Source organism: Mus caroli, chromosome 6 (genome assembly GCF_900094665.2).
Source record: "Mus caroli chromosome 6, CAROLI_EIJ_v1.1, whole genome shotgun sequence".
Classification (NCBI taxonomy): Eukaryota; Metazoa; Chordata; class Mammalia; order Rodentia; family Muridae; genus Mus; species Mus caroli.
In genome coordinates this window covers 1,601,780-1,622,375 of record NC_034575.1, presented here as the reverse complement: position 1 = coordinate 1,622,375, position 20,596 = coordinate 1,601,780, and the positions used below count along the sequence as shown (strand labels likewise).

Sequence of the window (20,596 nt, the reverse complement as noted above, 5' to 3'; positions counted from 1 at the left end):
CAATCCACCAAGGACAGGGACACATGATGAAACAGCAGTGGACAACCTATCAAGTGGGCAAGTGATCCCCAAGAGATTTTAACACTCAGGGTTTTATTTCTTCCCTAGTCTATGCCACTGAGAGAAACCGTAACAATAGTTACTATCGTCCCCCAATTCTGTAAAAAATTGCATTGATTATTAGATGTGTTGGTACCTAGCATTGGCATGACATGTTGGAGAGGCAACTAGACAGAAGGCACAAGTCCCATCTTTGTCCTCAATGATTTGTGGATAACCTGGGGACAATCAACTAAGTTTAATGAAGGGGAAATTCTTCATCAAGAAAGAATGGCGCTACTGTCTGCCTTCCCAATCTTATTAAAAGGATTAAATGAAGTTGGCAAATGTGAAACCACTTTGTGAGCACTAATAACAACAATAGCAAACTGTCATCACTAATGGTTTCGACTCCACCTATACACCAAGTATATACAGAGCCTTTGCATACTTTGTATGCAATCCTGTCTAACTTCCCATTAGCCTTATAAAGCCATTATTACCCTCACCTCATATTGAGGAAAAAGGTGGAGATGGCTGAACAACTTAGCCAGGATTTCCAAGAAGAACTGAGATTCAGACCTAGACATGTGGGCTTCAGAGCTTTATAATCTACTGATCTGTTACATTCTAGAACGGTAGAATGGAACTGGGAAAACTGGACCGAATGCTGTTCAAAACTTAGTTCTATCTAATTATTTTTTCTTATTGAAAGGTAAGCATAGTCAATAGAGCTTGCAAGTCCACTAAACAGCTGAGACCAGCAAGAGAATGGGTGGCCACTCTTACGAGAATGTAGATTGCCAACATGGTGCCAAGTGCCAAATGACTCCATTAGATGAGGATGTATGGGACAGGACGGCATTAATTAATAATAACGTGAAGAGCCAGCCAACACAACAAAACAAAAACCAACTACCAAAAACCCCAACACAAAAAAGATACAAACCCAAAATATGTCTAAAATACCCCACTGATGGATTTAAGTATCTAATGAAATAACTCACGTGACTCCAACTCTGCAGTTAGTGGCCAATGGGTATGTTCAAAGCTGTAACTGAAGATAACCATAAACTAATTTTCTCTCAGCACAACTCAGAGTCTACATTAGTTGGGTTTAGAAACGCTGACCACTCATGTTGGTTAACAGTAAAAGAGAGGCAGAGTCAGCTAAAAGAAAGAAATGTATATTCTTAATCACCCACCCGTACCTGCTACCAGCAGACAACCTACTGGCTTCCTTTTCTTTGTCTTTCCATTTCTTCCCCTTGTTGGGATTCCTTCGCAAAGGTGCCCTACAATAACAGCACGCAGTCAGAGAGAGAAAAGTAACCCCTTATAATATTCCCTTACAGGGGATTACGGTTTTAGAAGGAGGTGCTTACCCCAGATCCGCAAACTTCTGCTTAATTTTTCCTCTTTGTACCCTGAATGAACTGGATGTTCTTAGTGATTTAGGATATTTGTCATCATCTAGGACATAGACACATAGGGAAATGATCAGTTAGTTTTACATTTTAAGCCACAAATCAAAAGTCAGGGTATCTCAGAATCTAAGAGTTTTGTCCAAATTCTTTAATGTATAAGAACATACTGTATTTCCTGTTCACAAGACAAAGGAAACTCAGCCATGATGGGGACATTCAGCACAGCAGGGATGGTTCTCTCCATGACACCAGCTTCACACATATGGGGACAAAGGAAGTGACCAGGAGTAAATGCTTTCACTTCACAGCAGGTGTGGTGGTGACTTGGCCCCATCTCTGGCACTGAAGGTCTGAGTTTCATCTTCCTCTGTTTCTTGGTTTGGGATTTTCCTACCTTCTGAATAAACCTAGTTGAATCTCAAACCCCAAAAGAAAACATCACCTGTTAAGGTCTGGAAGCTTCAGAAAGCAACTGAGAATAAAGATTTCCTCTTTGAGCTTGCCCGTACTAGTGGCCCATGGCCAATTCTGAGACAGGGTAAGGCAGAACCTGGGGCACCTTCCATAGCAGAAGCCAAATATATGCTTTGAAGGTGCTTTTGAAGAGCTAGTAGGAGCACAACTGTCTGGCCTATCATGACACCAAAGATGCCAAGTCTTCCAAGGAAATTGGAGCTGACTGAGCCATACCTCCGTGAATGAGGGTTGGTACTCTGCAGGGAGCAGCCACGGGGAACAGGACATGAGACATTTTGTCCACCAGAAGAAAGACTTTGAGAGTGGGGTTTAGTACGATATATCTACAAGTGGCATGTGTTCCACCTTTGACAAGGGGGATGAAACTCGGCAGCAAGGAGTGTTGGGTGTGTGCATACTTCCTTCTTAATTGCTAGTGTTGGATTTTAGCTTTTCCTTTTATTCTTTTCTTTTTATGTCTAGGGACTCGACATGGAATGACGTATAGAAAGCAGAGATCCTAAGAGAATGTTCAATAAACCTTACAGATAATTAGTTTGTGATTTTTGTTTACTTCAGGATACATTTCTAATCAGAAACCAGTACACATAGTTACTATTCAAAAGTTCAGCTCTAAAGCTCTTAAAGCAGCACAGGACACAGATACTCCACAGGACATAGATACTCCAAGTTCTCCTAGCTATGAGGTTTTCATATTGTTTGTTAATGGTTCTCAGGAGATTAAAATAATTTCCTGAAATGTACATGATGAAATATAAAAGTTAGATATATGCCTGTGTCAAAAATCTACTTCTTGCTTCAAATGTTTATTACGAATATTTGTATTATCTTTTCAGTAACTGAGTTAAACAGCCATAGGTATGACACATAGCCATTAAAAAATAGATACCTTCTACGGTGATTTTGCTAATGGATACTTTTTTAAAAAGCAGCTTTTCAATTTTCTTGTAATAGAAGCCAAAGAAACAAATGAGATGAATTCTTCCATATCAATCCTAAAGAACTCTTAAGGGTTAGGACAGTGCAAAGTTAAAAGGAGCTTGTTTAATTATTTTCTGAATTAGAGGTAGCTGGAAGACATTTAATGAGTGGGGAGATGAAGAGCTGAGATCATATTTATGGAGACTCTCTGTAACCTGTTAGTGGTGTAGTATTTGGACATCTTAGGACTAAGAGCCTGATTCTGTCCATCACAGAGCTTGCTGCTAGGCAACCTCACATCATTATCTCACACATTTGTTAAGGATGTTTTAAGGGACATGGAAACCATGAAGCAAGATTAAAGAATAGTGTCCTTTATCATTTAAATTTATATATATATATATATATATATACACACACACACACACACACACACTCACACACACACACATATGAATCCTCATAAAAATCAACACAGGTCTGACATGAGCTAAGGAAAGGTGGTTACTATACTTTTGCATAATTATTTATTTAGTGTATTGTAAGATGTCCATTAGGTTTTAGGAACTGCCCCAATATGACCTTGGTGATCAGTCAGAAGTTCGGCACTTCAGCTTTAGACTTTAGCAAGTTGGCTCTTGTTTTCTAAACTACTACACGCTTCTCTGGGCACCTGTGTCCAAAAGCCCTTCCTGGGTGCCATCTGTTTGATAAGACGACACTTGACTGCCCTTCTTACATGATGGGATTGATTGTCCAGATCTACTTCCCTGACCTGGTTTCTCTCTTGACCCAGTATCTACTCTATTCCAATAGAAATTAATCACATTTCCCATGCAATGTATCTGATCTCTGTATTTCTGTTCATGATAAAACATGTGTTATGAAGTCTTGAGCCCTGTGACTGGCGTTGGTACTGTCTTCTCAGCATTGTCTAAGCCTCACGAGTGTCAAGGCTCTTGTACCAGTCTGCCCAGCTTCTCCTTCACAAGCACCGCCTGCACTGCCTTCTTGCTCAGTTTCCCCATGCCCACAGTCCTTTTCTTTTTACTCTCTTCCCAGAAGGCTCTGTGGTTTCCGAGGGTTAGGGGGAAGAACCTAAAATAGTTAAGTCACAGGGCCAAGGACAGATGAAGCTGATTGGCTTTTACACCCAGTATCATTAGTTTGAAGAGACCAACACTTGCATCCACTGAGACAGCCCATTCCTTTGAATCTCTGTGTGTCTGTTCACACCAGCACTCTACCTTCAGCATCTCCGTTCCCATCCCTTCTTCTTTTTAATGTCCTTGGGTGGTCACATAATTTGCACTTCCTCCGTGAAGTTACCAAACAGAGCAGCATGTGTCTTCTCCATTCTCAGCAATACATTTTATTTATATCTACACTTAAGAGGCCTACTGCAGTATATGAATGAGAAGGGAGCTGTGTAAAGCCTTTGAAAAGATGAGTTCTAGTTAGGATGATATTAACTCCATGAAAGTTTCTGAGAATGCTTTAGCATAGACAGTATGCTAAAGTCACACAGAAACCTCAAATACTAACTCCTAACATTGAGTAGAAAATTGATAGAGTGCTTTATTTACACTAGGTAACCCTGTCTCGCCAAAGCCTCACTGCCTTGAAAGTGTAGAGGTCAAATCGAAGCAAAAGGATGCTCTTGTAGGGAGAGAGGAATCTGTCTCACCCCTCTTATGGCCACAGATCTCTGTTGTAACAGCCCTCTGGGGAGACACCATTTTTTTGTTTTGTTTGTTTGTTTGTTTTTGTTTTCATTTTTTTGTTCCTTCATTTTTTGCTTCTGCTGACTTAACTGGCATTCAGTTGCAGGTAAGTCATAGAGTCAGCACCTATGGGGTTCCTTCTGTCTCCATCTCTCAAATATGAGAGGAAATGATGACGTGCAATGGAGGTACTGACACATGTAAGAACTCCTAATTCCAGTAAGGCAGCCGGAGGGCTAGGATTAGGGTTGCAATAAAGCAATGTGTCATGTTACCCGCCTTTGTAAGTGACTCGATAGATGGACAGTAATGGTGCATGACTGAAAATCTAGACAGCAGTGACTACACTGTCTCAACCTTCCGAAAGCAGTAGTGAGCCGGCTGAAAGACACTTCTAGCCAGCAATCCGGAAGACATCCCCTCCATATGGGCCAGACAGTACACACATTATATTTTATGTTGGGAAGATGTTCAGTCTCCTTCTCAAGCATCATGCTTTGCCATGGCAGCTTGAAGGGATGCTTATGTGGCTGAAAAAGTGTGGCTGCATCTAGGAACTCTTCCGTTGCAAAACTGGTGGCTGTTGTGTTTGGCTGGCCCATCTGGATGGCAGCATTACCTGCCTGGAGAGTCAAACTTAGTAATGCATCAATAGATTTGTTGAGCATTAATTATTTGCCACACACTTTTTTATTTTGCCACGAACTACTTAACTACTAAGTCAGTCACTGTACACGAAGGCGCAGCGGCAGGAGTAACAGTGAAAACCACTGTAGAATGTGAGGTGCAGTGTTAGCTAGCCACCGTATAGACATGAGGTCAAGTTTGTACCTGGAAGCATCATAAAGCCATTTTTCATTCCCTCACTGAGAAGGCAGTGAGAGAGAAAGGCCATATGCTGAGGGTGCCAGCTGTAACCACACCTGAATTTTTTAAGTCCAGCTCAGATGAGTGGATGTGTCTCATACAGCAAGGAATGGCAGGAGTTACAGAGCCTTATGCTCTGGAGTTACATTTCAATGAGGGAACATCCCATTCCATTAACATTTGTTGCATCAGCAATCTCATCAAAGGGGAGTATAGGATTCCTTTAATGTTTGAATGACACTTAGGTCTGTGTAGAGAACTGGGTGAAAACCCCTGAGGCATGTGAGAAAGCTTTAAAGGAATGGGCAGCTCAGCAGCACACTAATGGTACACTCTGAGAACACAGCCGGTTAATTTGATTCTAATTTTATGCTCACTGAGTAACTTTCTGATTTATGAATCCACTACCTAGGAGAGAACGGAATGACTGAAGGCTAGTAGTTACTTTGACAGCTGATCCTCCCAGAGTAAGGCAGAACATTACTATTTTGGTATAGAATGTTTTCCGAGTTTGGACAGCATGATCCAGCACGCTGAGCTTGATTGGATGTGTGTATTTGATTGAAGTTGGGGATCTTGAGAACTGATGACCAGAACCTCCGTTCCTCAGAGCACAGCCAGGATGAGATAGCTCTGGGTGGCATCTTCCAAGGTGCAGAGATACTGAGATTAGAATGCCAAGAAAGCCAATTCTTTCCTACATGTCTGTGGGGTGGCAGAGTTCAAGAGAGGACAAGTCTACCATCAAAGAAGCCTAGGGTAGGGCAGGAGAGAATAGACTGAGAGTACTCAGTGGGCTGACTTGTAAGACTTTGGAAGCTAGTGCTGAGAGTGAATCAGTAAGCATAGCATGAGTATCAGTTCCTGCTCCTATCCCCGGTCTCCTGATCTCTTGCCTTGACCGTCCTAGATGATACACTGATATCTGGATGATACACTGATATCTGGAAGTAGGAGATGGAATAAACCTTTCCTTCCCAAGCTGCTCCTGGTCATCAAATTTGATTCCGACTGCAGAGACCATGATCCAGACCGTCTGTTACAGGAGGCCTCCCGCTTGTCTGCTTATAAGTTAGGACTAAATAAAGGTGAGTGAACTGCTCTGCTCAGTTACCCAGCAGTCTGGTTAGTGCAGGAGAACTGAGGAAGGGAACGCCCGAGATCTCGCTCTCTGGAGAAGAAATGTCCTGTCTTCTTTAGTTCTAGTTAATTTCAAAGGAGACACAGACAAGACAGCACCGTGGAGGTGGAGATGTGTGCTTTCTCCTGCACTGTGTCTGCTAAGGGCCCAGGAAGGTTCACATCTGCTTAGTACTCTGCTGCCAACTTCAAAGCAGTCATCAATTAGAAGTAAAAGGCAGAGGGGATCCAGATAAGACTGTGCTGCCTTTGAAAGTCCCCATGAGTTTTCCTGGGCAGGGGTTCACTTTCTGATCATTATGGCTTTAGATAGTGAGTTGTGGGGCTAGGACACAGTTCAAAGGTAGAACATTCATCCAGCATGTGAGTGGCTCTGGCTCCAATCTCTAGCACTGAAAATAGCCAAACAAAGCAATGCAAGAAACAACCCTGCCTTATAGGTCAGATGCTCTGTCCCATAGCCTCACATGATGGGACTCCAAGCATCAGCAGCTCCAAAGCACAAGCCTCTGCTTTGGCCTCCTCCCAATAACTACCTGCACACACTTCGAAGATGGAAGAGGACTAACTGGAAGTCTAGCTCCGAGAAGGTGCTATCACAACCATGCTTTGATTAATCAAAGGTTTTGAAAACCTTTCATCATTTTGGAAGTAAGCCAACATCACAGTGACGCTGTTCATCGAACTGACAATTATGTCTGATTGTTTTGTGGGCCTACCAGCTTTTTTTTTTTTTTTTGGTTTCCACTAGTGTTCTGTGCTAAGCACAGTGTCTGCCTCATGGGTAGCTTCTGAAGAGCTGTGAACAGGACTTGGTCTTTGAGAGGGAGTGGGGGTCTAGCAGCTGACAGGCAGAGGCAAGAAAACCCAGGAGTGCCGCAGGAGAACTCCAGTGCTCACCACAGTCCTAAGGCTCTGTGGGCTGTGGGATCAGCTGGGGTTCTGTGTCCAACGCCTGTGGAACTCTCTAATGTGCAGTGATGTGCAGCTGTGCCCACGGTGCATGCGTGTGGTGCATTCCAGGGCTGCTGCTACCTGTAAGAGCCTCTCCATCTAGTCCGAGGAGCTGGCAATTTTGGCAATTAATTTAAAGTGTTGTCTCTCTGATCATCAGTGAAGCTTGTCTCCTTTTCAGATCATAGAAAAACCAATGGACACCTTCTCTTTGGGGAACTGTGACTTGATTTCTTCTGTCTGCTTTTCATTTTTAAAAAAGGAATCAGTTCTTTGGAGTTATTCAAATACGAAGAGGCCATCTGTTAACTTTGGATGCTCAGTGCTTTTTGATAGTTAAAATCCAAATTATTCTTTCTTAGGCATAGACTATGGTAAGAGTCCACGGAGCAGCCTGTTGCTCCTCCCTAAGGTCTCCTGGCATTGCTCCTGCTGCTACTTCCTGACCCCACTGTCCCAGGCAGCACCCTTTGTTTGCCACTCCCATTTGCAACCCAAAATTTTGTGTACACCTCTAAATCATCTGCCATCTTTGCTCTCTATAAATGTGACAAGATAGCTCTTGTCATCTTTACCCTGTCGATGTCTTGCCGCAGCCATGTCTGTGTCGTTTACCCGATTTCCTGCTGTATGGAGACTACACAGATCCACTGCAAGTCACTTATCCATGTTTCTTGTTTTATTTTTAATCACACAGCAGGGTTGCTATAATTAATCCTTTTCCCTGTTTGTGTGTGTGTGTGTGTGTGTACACGTGTACGTGTACGTGTACGTATGTGGAGGCCAGAAACGGAAGCCAGGTATCCTTCGGTTGCTTTCCATCTTCTTTATTAAGACAGCGTGCATCACTGAACCCGGGGCTCAGTGACTTGGCTGTAGAGGCTGGCCAGTGAACTCAGGGATATGCCTGCATTCACTCAACCAACCGTGACTTCGGATTAACACGCCCCCCAGGCCTAGCTTACATGTGCATGCTGGGGATCAAAACTTGGGTCCACATGCTTGGACCATCAAGACTTCTCTCTGGTCTCAACTATGAATATATTTCTTAATACACGTTGTATACATCATATGTAATTTTGTATATAATTCTTAATAGACAGATACAGGGTTTCACTTAGATATATACATATATGCAGACTTGTTATTTAAATATATGTATATATTCATAGGTGCTAATAAAATATAATTTGTACAACAAAGTTTTAGAGTCATGTGATTAGTAAGAGTGCATTTTTTAAAAAATGGAAGTATATAAACACATATATATAATGTATATATATATATGTTGAAATAATTTCTGTTCTGTATGTATGTATAAATTACATTGTTTATATAAAAAAATAACATGACCAGTACTACACTGTTCCCTTAAAAGAACACATCACATGTGAAGTGGGAAACCTTACGCTTTATACTTCTCTACACTGTTCAATTGATCTGAACACACATGTATTGCTTTATATACGAAAGTTAAAAGACAGTGGCTCAGTAGTTAAGAGCACTGCCTACTCCTGTAGAGGACCTGGGATTAATTCCCAACACCCACATAGTGGTTCATAAACATCCAGAGCTCCAGGTCTGTGGATGTGATGACCTTTGAGGGCAATGCTTAAACATGCAGGCAAAATGTCCATGCCCATAAAATAAAAGCAATATTTTTAAAAGTCAAGTCTATCAATACCGCTTTGGAGTTCTAGCTTCACTAGAAGTGTCTGCTTGGGCTCATGACTACGGGATCTGCATTTATCTTTACTGTGCCATACTGTCACACTGCAATGCTGATCACTGTAATGATTATTATAATGATAACTGCTGATCACTGCAATGATTATTATAATGATAACCATCGGAATCAGTACTAGAAAAACTTTATTAAATACAAATCTATCAACTGCTAATTTTTACCACCACTCGGTCTTCACATCTCCCCTCACATGGCTGTTAGTGTTCATGGACTCCAGGCGATAGTGTACACAGCCTTTAGACCGTTTCCAGAACATTCCCGTAATCGTCAATTCGGGAGAAGGATAAAGTCATAAAAGGATCAAACTGACAGGCAAAAGTCAAAACAAATGAAACAAGCCTCACGGCAGTGGGAATTCTCTTACCCCCTAAGACCTAAGAAGGAAAGCAGTGCTCTAAGGTTGTATGCCTATGAGAACAAAACTAATTTTACACCATACACATTGTGTTATTAGTGATGCCACATCAAACAGAAGGGGAAGAACAAAACAAACTCACGTACCTTTCTCTTGTAACGCTTTCTCGGTGGCTTGGTGGCGGCAAGGAGAGTCTTCTGTGTCGTGATCGGATGCTGAAGTCGAGGAGGATGAAGTGTCTCCCGAGACAGAGGAGAAAGGGTCCCCTTCTGGATGCTGTGATCCTCCCGGAGACTCAGTCGTGTGGTGGGATGAGAGGGCCCTAGGGCTCGTCACGGGGGTGAGGAGTGGGACACCACACTCCAATTCTGGAGAAGAGACTCTCCAAGCCTTGGGCAGAAGCGATTTGGTAACATATGTGTGGTTATAGGGTCTGAGGGCTGTTGGTATAGAGCTCATGGAGCAGATTTATGCCTGAGTGTCAGGACTGGGCAGCGTTTACTTTGAAATGGCCTCACCTTTTCCTGGGAAAGGAATTTTTATTTGTTGGCTTACCGCCGAGAATGCACAGTTCATAACTATTCACCGAGCAAACTGTGCAGCTAACACAGGCACCTAAGGCATGTAGAAACCATTACTGAGATGTTCATTATTTTCCACTCAAAGGCACCACTATGAAATACGGCAACGTGGATAATGCTTTTGGCTACCTTACTGAATGGAGGAAAGAATTTAAATGACAACCATATAGCGAATTGAATACAAATTTAGGAGACTTTCTTCCAAGTAAGGCGCAGATCAGTAAAAGAGCTATCACGTTCAATAAATACACTGGTGGACAATGACACTCTGCAAGAGTCTGCCAGCCATTGAGAATGCTCACCTTCCGCTCCAGGCTGTCCTCCCCATCAGTTGAGCTGACGCTGTCATAGAGCCGTGTCCTTGTGGGCCTCTGGCGCCTGTTCTTCACAGAGAGCTGGGCCCGGGTTTTCAATGCTTTCGAATCCAGGCGCTCTGTCTCTGGGACTGCTTCATTCAAGTCTAGGGAGAGTAATTTGTGAGAGAAAATGGTAGAGAGGATGGGAGGGGACCATAGACACTGAAACCCAGCCACTGGCTATCAGTGACAAGGGGGACAGAAGCCAATTTTTCCAGCTTGTCTAACACGCCACAGGTGACACCCTTTCTGCTGCACACTATATAAAGCAGGGGAGTGCACTTGCGTATGGACACACGTGTTGGGGTGTTTGATAATCACAGTTACAAGAGACCTACAGACTCTATGGATGAAGTCCACTTGCCAAAGTCAAGTGTGGGTAACAGAAGGTGACCATGAACACAGAAATTCACTAATAGACTGAGCCACTCTGGTCTCAATTGTCTGAATATCTAATTTATTTCCCTTTGAACTCTGTAGAAACAAACAAACAAAAAAACTAGAAGTGAATTTATTTAATCCCAGCAAATTTAAGTTAAACCGTTTCCCTAAAACAAGATCTGGTTACAGAGACAGAGCAACAGTTGACTACTGAGTGTAACTCGCTGCTCTGTGAAGGGGGAAGGACAGGGCTGCTGCTCCTGGCATTAGGTTTCAGGCTATAGTACAAGCTATGTGTTGATGCCTCTCTTCCATTTCTTTCTCTGAATACTTTCTCTTCTCATTGAAAACTATATTAGCTTTCCAAAGAAAAATGTTTTCATCTTTAAATAAAAGAACTTCAAGAGAAGGAGATGGTGAGGGGCCTCAATGCCCATAAGCAATTCTTGATCTTATAGGGGGCCCCGGTTCAGCTTCTAGCACAGACATGACAGCTCACAGTCATCTGCAACTCCAGGTCCAGGGGACTGATCCTTCTTTTTACCTCCCGAGACATCAGACACAGATGTGTTGCACATAATATATGCAGGCAAAACATACACATAATTTTTATTAAAAAATCCAAAAATTAAATAGAAAAGACAAAGAGAGAAGGAAGGAGGGAAGACACAAAGTAAAACAGCCACAGTAACAGCAGTTGGGCATGGCAGAACCTGGTTGTTATGCCAGCACTTCAGAGGCTAAGGTATGAACACCACTCTGAATTCAAAGCTATCATGTGAGAGAAGCCATAAGAAAACTCAAACCCAACAAAGGATGAAAAAGAGGTGGAATAAAAATTGCTACCAAGAGCCTTTCTCTGGTCCTCTTTAACAGGTTCTTAGCATTTGTAATATTGTTAAGTGTAATGGGAGAAGAAGAAGTTTGCTACGAATATAAAGACTAAGGTAGTAGTATATGCGTGTTGATTGGAGTAAAGTTTATCTGGAGTGAAACTATTCTTTACATAGATAGACTTGATCACTTGCTGTAAACAAAATCGTTTGATGATTAATCACATCTCTTCTTTTCAGGATGGCAGTCATTAAACAAAGTCACTTTCAAGAAATTAAGTGACCCTGGATTTATATTACTAAAAATAAGTCAATAACTCAGTTATAGAAAACTAATATACACTTGGACTAATAGAAAAGGATGTCCGCCAACCATCATTAATTAGTACAGGGTATTTCTAGATATAGAATTATTTTAAAGATGTGCTCTAAACATATTATAAAACACAAGCATAGAAGGACTTCATATGGTTTCTCTTATTTATAACATTGGGCACTTGGCATATAGTTCTAACAAATAAAATTCAGTGTACTTTAGTCTCAGGAGACATGTCGCTGAATGACAATATTTACAGAAGGTTGGACTTTTCATTTCCTATACTCAAGTGAAGAGTGAACGCTCAGAGAAGTCAGACCGCTCAAGCGAATATAAAGAATAACTAGATGTTTTCTAATTAGGAGTCTCTACTTTTACATGCCAATGGGGAAAAAAATCACCTTCGTCACTTTCATTTCCTTCCTCCAATAAAATCTATATTTGTGGCTGCCCATTAAGAGTTCATTAGTTGTGATAATTGGGAGAAAGTCAAACCTCCACTCTCTATTTACACATAAAAATGCTGAACAGCACGCAGATGAAAGCAATAATATAATTACAAATGGCACAGTTCACGCACAGCTTCCATCTTTTCTGTCTCAAAGTTGGATTGCATGTTCTGTAATGCAAAGCGCTGTCAAACAGGCCACCTCATTTGTCCCTCATTACAGACCCGTGAGACAACAAGCAAGCAGGTTGTTTCCCCTCCTGAAGCTCGAACACTGGAGCAGCTTACCCTTCTCGACACAGCTAGCTGATGAACTGCTGTGATTCTATGCTCTGTCTCTCAGGCTACTAGCTATCCACCCCAATTTAGCTGGTGTTGAAAAGTCAATACTGCAAGGTTTTAATACCATAGATATGTGTTTTAAAAGTTCCAAAAATCATAGTTGCTCAGACTAGTCTAGAAAATTCAGCTCTCCAGCATCTATTCCATACGCATACTATAAATAGTGTGGAAAAGGGAAGGCTTGTTGAAAGCTAGAGACAGACTCCCTCACAGATGGTTTTATGGTTTGACAACAATTTTGGGTAGTAGATGACAAAAGATACCCCCAGAAGAGGTGCATATCCCACTTGTGTAAATATGGTTCCTTTGGCAACAGAATCCTCACTTAAACACAGTGTAGCATCCCACCCACAGGACTACAGAAGTCACTCCATTGCTTGTAGTGAGCAAATGAAATGAAGGGGATGAAATGAGGAGACTGGAGAAGGACTTAGTGGCAGGCATGGAGACAAGTAGAGACTAACCAGTCCTGTTATTAGGGAGTAGCCTGCCTAGTGCCGCTGTTAGACAAGCCTGAATGGCCATGTGGACCGTCTGCTTCAGCATCCCTCACCATAAACTGTGCCTAGGAAAGATGCACTTAGCTCAAGTCTGAGAGGCAGTGCTTTCAGTCTGTTACCTGCGTGGCCCACAGCACAGTGCCCACAGTGAGCAACTTCTGCGAGTCTGAATCAAGCATCAGACTTTATTGCACAGGTTATGGATTACAAACCAGTAGTTTATTTTCCATCCTGAAAAGTAAAAAAAAAATTTTTTTTAAGAACCAGAAGAGTGGAGTGGTGCTGAGAACTGTCACCCTGATAGCACTTACACAAGGGGGATGCTAGAAGGAACACTGTCTACAAGAAGATGTGCAGTAATGACAGGCAAGAAGAATCAATGCGTGGATACATGAGACAGGGGCTGCTGGGTAGCCCCTGGTAGCAATATCTGCATTGCTCATCCATTATATGCTATCTTCTTCCACTCTGCAATTTAAGAATCACAACTCAAAAGAATCTTAGGACTCTGGTCCTTCGTTTATTTCTCATAAACGAAGACTAAGGGTCAAAGGTGGCCTCTCAGTTCATCACTAACTTGCACTATATAGTTCCTCTGTGAAACAGTCTAGAGGGAACTCAGATGTAGGAGCCTATGCTCCTTCCACAGGGTCACCCTTCTGTCTGGAAGTGAACTTCATGAGCAATCTTGGGCCTGGCACAAGCACCTTTTCTATTTTACTTTATGCTCTGTGTAGAAACATATGCCCAAGAGTGTGCAACGCTGCAAACTCTCAGGAGCATGGCCCATCAGGGAGAAGAAAACGTGATGGGATTTTATTTGGCTTTGTAATTATCCCAAGAGTAAAATTCATACCCTAAAACCTTAGCTGTCATTTTGGGTGTCACTTGGGTGTGGCAGGGGAAAGCCACCTGGCTCAGTTCCTGAGTTCTTTGCTGTGATATGGGAAGGCTTAGGTGGCCATGGTCATCACTGCTTCCTAACAGATGCCACACACACACAAATGCAGGTGGAAGACCAAAGGTGGAGCAGCCTTGAATGGATCAGTAAATATGGAGGGATGCATTCAGAGACTCTCCAGGCTGGAGCTTAGGGTGGAACTTTGAGTGGGTGGAACACAGCTGTACCCGCATCTCAAGACTACTTTCAATATTGCTTTAAATTGGATCCTTTAAAAGAACTTAATGGATTCGGTTATGATTTTAGTAGCTGCTATGAAAACGCTCTATGAAATGAAGGTGTTATATATTGTACAGCATAGAGACCAGTTCTGCACAGCACGGCTGTGAATCATTCGGTGTTTTCCACTGCACTGACGTTGTTTTTGACGTAAATGGAATGCTACAGGGGGAGCAGATGCAGTCAGCAGGGAGAGTGGGAGGGAGTGGAGAGGAATAACAATGGGGTCCACCGCATACTCTCTTGTGCACTGAACCCCTCAGAACACAGTCCTACCTGGCTTCTGCTGTTGTCAACTGAAATGCTGGGCATAATAAGAAACTTAAATGGTATCTGCATATTATACGCAGTCACTGCAAGTTCATAAAAGATGGACCCTTTGGGATTTGGGGGCTGATGCATATTGCATTCAGGTGGTAAGTTTAAGCATCTCAGAGAGGCCGTGTGAGATAGGCACTGTGAGCAGACCCACAGCTAGAATCCAGAATGAGCTGCCATGACATAAAATTGTGCAATTTACCTAACCTCTCAGAGGTCCCTAAGGATCTTCCACTGCAAAGTGGGAACGGTAATGACATAAAATAATCACCCATTGTTATGAAGACTGAATGCATTAGCAGACCTGAGTGCTTAGAAGAGTGACTGACACATAATCACCCTCCCAACTGTCTTTATTTACTGCCACTGAATAGATTAGTAAGAATAAAGCAAGCTATAGAATAACATGTACATTTACTTAAAATATTTAGAAACTAGTATCATTCATATTTCCTAATAGTGAAATATGTACATTACATAAGAACACTGAAGAGACATACTTCTAACTAGACTCTGAGATCAGGAGATGTGAGTCACATAGGACTTTAATACTCACAAAAGATCTTATATCAGGCATTCGTTTTGTGTAACTTTCGTACTTACATTTTTGTGTAGTTAAAATTAAAGAGTAAAAAGTACACATTTGTTATTTTTTTCACTTGGAGCATCTTAATTCTCAATCTAGTTTGGTCAGCTCTGCTGTTTCAGGAGGTTGATATAGGAATGTTCCCCTGACTTCTGCCTCTCCCATCGAGGAGCTCCTGGCTCTTCACATGGTGATACCACCTACCACGTTTACCGACTCAGTACTGGGTGAGATGTACTGCATCAACTGTCATACCTAGAGATACAGATGCTATTGTTCTGATGATAGCATTCAGTTAGCAACCTACTCACAGGCAACTTCCACTGGGATGCTGCAGGCAGGTGGTAGTTTATTTTGCAATTATTTAAATATAAAGCCAAGTAACATATCCCAAGTCATACTTATGAAATTTCCTAGGAAGGTTTTTTGTTTGTTTGCCAATTGCTGAAAGAATATTAGGAATTTCTCCTCATGTCTATACTCACAAATATAATTTCAAACCCAAATGGACGTGGGAATGCAATTTAGTTGTCTGTGGGAAGGCAGTGCATTCTGTGGGCAGTTAAAGCTGCATTAAGATGAGGCTCTGTGCACAGGATGGGCCAACAGAAATTCTGAGAATAAGAAAGATAAAGACTTTAGCTTTAGATTTTAGGGAAACTCATTTATATACCTCAGGATCCTTTTATGATGATCGGCTTACCAGTTCTGATAAAAAGAGAGTCTGCAAAGCCTAAAATCTTAGGACATGCAAATGCAACCAAACGACAACTTGTCCAGAAACTCAGTTCTGTGGGTAGAGCTCTAAGGCTGTACCTGACGCTGCACATGAGCCAGGGTTTGAGAGAAGGTGACATTAGTAGCTTCGGGTGGAATTCAGATCTTAAGGCTTCTTCGTAGATAGAAAGCCTGGTCCCTTAGATGGGCATTGTTTACCTAAAGGGGAGGTACAGTTCAATTGTGGGAAGAACTGGCTACAGGCAACATTAGAAAACCTGGAGTATACCTTGGTGGCACATGCCTTTAAAATCCCAGGCATAGGCAGGCAAATCCTTGTGATGTCCAGGCCAGCTTTAGAAAAAAGAAAAAACAGCTAACCAGAAATTAGGGTGCTTATACTACCTGCAAGAGCTGTTAAAGATTTTCCTAAGTTCTTAGAGGACTGACTCCTAATAATTGTCTTTAACAGAGACCCAAACACAGATGTGATCTTAAGTGCTAGTAGTTATTTAACTAGCTAAGTTTATCCATAGGAACCACGATTAAAACATTCATTTGTGGTGACTTGCAAGCAAACTTTTAAAAATATGTGGCATTTTTTTGTTTGTTTGTTTGGGTGTTTAGAGCTACTTAGAATCATTACAAAAGAAAACAACCAACCAACCAAGCAACCAAGCAACCGACTACCTCGCACGCTAATAGTCAACATTCTGATGCTGCTACTGTTCCCATAGAACTTATTTCCCATACATATTGGATTAATTCAAATTATGCAAAATATTTTATATCTGGCTTAAAGAAGAACTTAGCCATAACTTGTGGTTAGTATAATACTGTAATAAGCCCTTAATATTGTATATACTGAACCAACACAGTTGGTAGGTTTCAGAACTATACACAGAGGTGCGTTTTCTGATCCTAACTCTAAGCAGCTATTCTTATGTCTGTGAGTAGAGTATACAGCGTTTAGATTTCGTACGTGGGCTTTTCAGGATGCCCTGCTCCAACCTTGAGACGCAAGGCAGAACCAAGAACAACCAACACGTGTCTGCACCCTCCACACACACACATCATCCTCCTATTCTAATATTCCCACCACAGTCTCCATCCTGGCCTTGCAGTCCATCTTAACCTTAGCCTACCAGGAAGTCTCCTAATGACCAACTCTCCCATAGGAATCAAATGGCTTTTATGGGGAATCAGACTATATGCCTAAACAAAAGAAATATTTGGAAGATATCATCCCTGTAAAATTCTCTTAGAAAGGAAATTAACCATAGTTGGGTTAAAATGATCTTTATTTTTAGAAGATCATAGGCAACCTTATAGTTTTATCAAAGTCAAAGAAAAATTGAAAATTCAAAGTGAAATATTACACATAACACTTTTTTTCTAAAATGGAGAGAAAATGGCCAAAAGTCCCTTTTAAGTCTTTCTGCTAAGCCAGCTTTTGGTAAGCCCTGATACCAATGTCTGTCTTAGTAGAGCTGAGGGATCTGGAGACTTCCGTGAATTTATGAAACGGAATAAGAAACGAGAATGAAGGAAAGCCACCATTCAGAAGTCTACATCTCCCTTCGAAGGCCCCTTTCCTCAGTGACTGCTCACCTGCAAACAAATTCACGCCTCACAGCTCCTAGCTCGACATTTTAGGTGCTTTGTCGTTTTGAGGAAAAGGACTACTTTTTACTTAAATTATTTGCCACAGTCAATAGAAATTGATTCCTAATTCATTTGCTTGGTTCATTAAGAATCCCCATAGTGATTCACCAGGGACGTTTCCTCTTTAATCCATGAGATTCCGTAGCACTTCAGTCAAAATATTTGTTGAGGAGTAAAGAAAATTAAAAACAATTTATTCGGCAAATGATAACTACGAAAGTTTATCAGATTATTGTATATCTTTATGCATGACTAAAGAAAGCTTGATTCTACTCCAGAATTTGTTCTGCTCCACTTTTGAGAAGCAATGAGACAGCAATGAACAACTATGTCATTGCCTGGCATCTAATGTTCTTATAGGAAACATTCTTTAAAATTTTTATTTGATCTATTTACTTATTTATTTGTGTGGGAGGGGGTACAGTGTGTGCCAGTGTGTGAGAGTGTGTGTGGAAATTACAGGACAACTGTGGTAGCTGGTTCCCTCTTTCCAGAAAGTGTGTCCCAGAAACCAAAGTTATCTTGTCAGGATCGGTAGAAAGCACCTTGACTAGGCTAGCCATCATGATGGATGTTACGTGAGACATACTGATAAAGAAGTGTAAGTATTCCTTTTAATTGTAAAGACTTCCCATTTAATGATTTCTATTTTCAATTGTGTCTTTAATCTTAGTTTAAAGTTCTGGCCTCCAATGCTGAAAGTGAATGCTTAAGAATGTCTCAAACTCTACAGAAAATAAAAGAGAAGGTACAGTAAAGGTCTGACCTGGTTTCAAACATAGAGCTGTCTGAAGAATCATGGAATTGAAGTTCAAGAGAAAGGGGGTAAAGAAGGGAAGAAACACTTCCCATCAGAGACCAGCAACCTTGGGAACCTCCTTATTGACTGAAATGTCTGATAAGAAGCTCTCTCTCTCTCTCTCTCTCTCTCTCTCTCCTCTTTCTCTTTCTCATTAGTTGTTTTCTTTATTTACATTGCAAATTTTATCCCCTTTCCTCATTTCCCTTCAACCCCCATACCCCCTCCCCCTGCTCACTAACCCACCCACTCCTGCTTCCCTGTCCTGGCATTCCCCTACACTGGGGCATCGAGCCTTCACAAGACCAAGGGCCTCTCCTCTCAATAGATGTCCCACAAGGCCATCCTCTGCTACATATGTGGCTGGAGCCATGGGTTCTTCCATGTGTACCCTTTGATTGGTAGTTTAGTTCCCAGGAGCTCTGGGGGTTTGGTTGGTTCATATTGTTGTTCCTCCTATGGGGCAGCAAATCCCGTCAGCTCCTTGTGTCCTTTCTCTATCTCCTCCATTGGGGGACCCTGTGCTCAGTTCAATGGTTGGCTGTGAGCATCTACATCTGTATTTGTCAGGCACTGGCAAAGCCTCTCGGGAGACAGCTACATTAGGCTCCTGTCAGTAAGGGACTGTTGGCATTTCTTTCTTTTTCTTTTTCTTTTTTTTTTTTTTTCTATTTAGCTTCTAGTGTTTTTGTTGTTATTGTTGTTGGTTTTATTCTTCAGTCCTTTTCTTTTGCAGTCCAGTTGTTATCCCACACTCCCAGTCTGCCCTCTAACAGTTCCTCATCTAACAGTTCCTCCCCCCTCACCCCCATTTCCAAGAGGATGTCTCCACCCCCACCACACAAACTTCCCCAGTCCCTGGGGCCTCAAGTCTCAAGGGTTAAGTGTATTTTCACTCACTGAGGCCAGGCCAGGCAGTCCTCTGCTGTATATTTGTCAGGGGCCTCAGACCAGCTCACATATGCTGCTTGGTTGATGGCTCAATGTCTGAGAGATCTCATTTGTCACCTTGCACAATGCTCAAGTCCAAGTGGATCAAGGACCTCAACATAAAACCAGATACATTAAATCTAATCGAAGAGAAATGGGACAGAGCCTCAAACTCATTGGTGTATTGGGGGGTGGGGGGGATTTCCTAAACAGAACTCCAATGGATCGGGTGCTAAGATCAAGAATTGATAAGTGGGACCTCATGAAACTGGAAAGCTTCTGTAAGCAAAGGACACAGTCAATGGGACAAAACACCAACCTACAGATTTGGGAAAAATCTTCACTAACCCACATCTGATAGAGGACAAATATCCAAAACATATAAAGAACTCAAGAAGCTAGCCTCCAAACAACCAAACAACCCAATAAAAAAAATAGGGTATATAACTAAACAGAATTCACAACAGAGAAATCTTGAATAGCCGAGAAGCACTTAAAGAAATGATCAAAGTCCTTAGTCATCAGGGAAATGCAAATCAAAACAACCCATCTCACATCAATCTGAATAACTAAGATCAAAAACTCATGTGACAGCACATGTTGGTGAGGATGTGGAGAAAGAGGAACACTCTTCCATTGCTGGTGGGAGTGCAAACTGGTACAACCACTCTGGAAATCAGTCTGGCGGTTCCTCAGAAAATTGGAAATAGGTCTTCCAGAAGATCCAGCTATACCACTCTTGGTCATATACCCAAAGGATGCTCCACCATGATACAGTGGCACGTGTTTCACTATGTTCATAGCGGCCTAATCGGTGATAGCCAGAAGCAGGAAACAACCCAGATATCCCACAATGGAAGAATGGATATAGAAAATGTGTTTCGCTTATATGATTGAATACTACTCAGCTAGTAAGAACAAAGACATCCTGAGTTTTGCAGGCAAATGGATGGAACTAGAAACTGTCATCCGGAGTGAGGTAACTCTGACATG

The 20,596-nt window shown here is 41.9% G+C and overlaps 1 protein-coding gene across 1 annotated transcript in view; it reads right to left on the bottom strand.

Annotated features, from left to right (window-relative positions):
• Positions 1-20,596, bottom strand: part of Ppp1r9a (protein phosphatase 1 regulatory subunit 9A) — a 255,286-nt gene that overhangs the window by 17,261 nt on the left and 217,429 nt on the right. Inside the window, exons 13-16 of the mRNA XM_029478162.1 lie at positions 10,535-10,692; positions 9,798-10,041; positions 1,425-1,512; positions 1,251-1,334 (exon numbers count right to left, since the gene is read on the bottom strand). Of these exons, the coding sequence (XP_029334022.1) occupies positions 1,251-1,334; positions 1,425-1,512; positions 9,798-10,041; positions 10,535-10,692 (574 nt within the window). The remainder of the gene's footprint in view (positions 1-1,250; positions 1,335-1,424; positions 1,513-9,797; positions 10,042-10,534; positions 10,693-20,596) is intronic.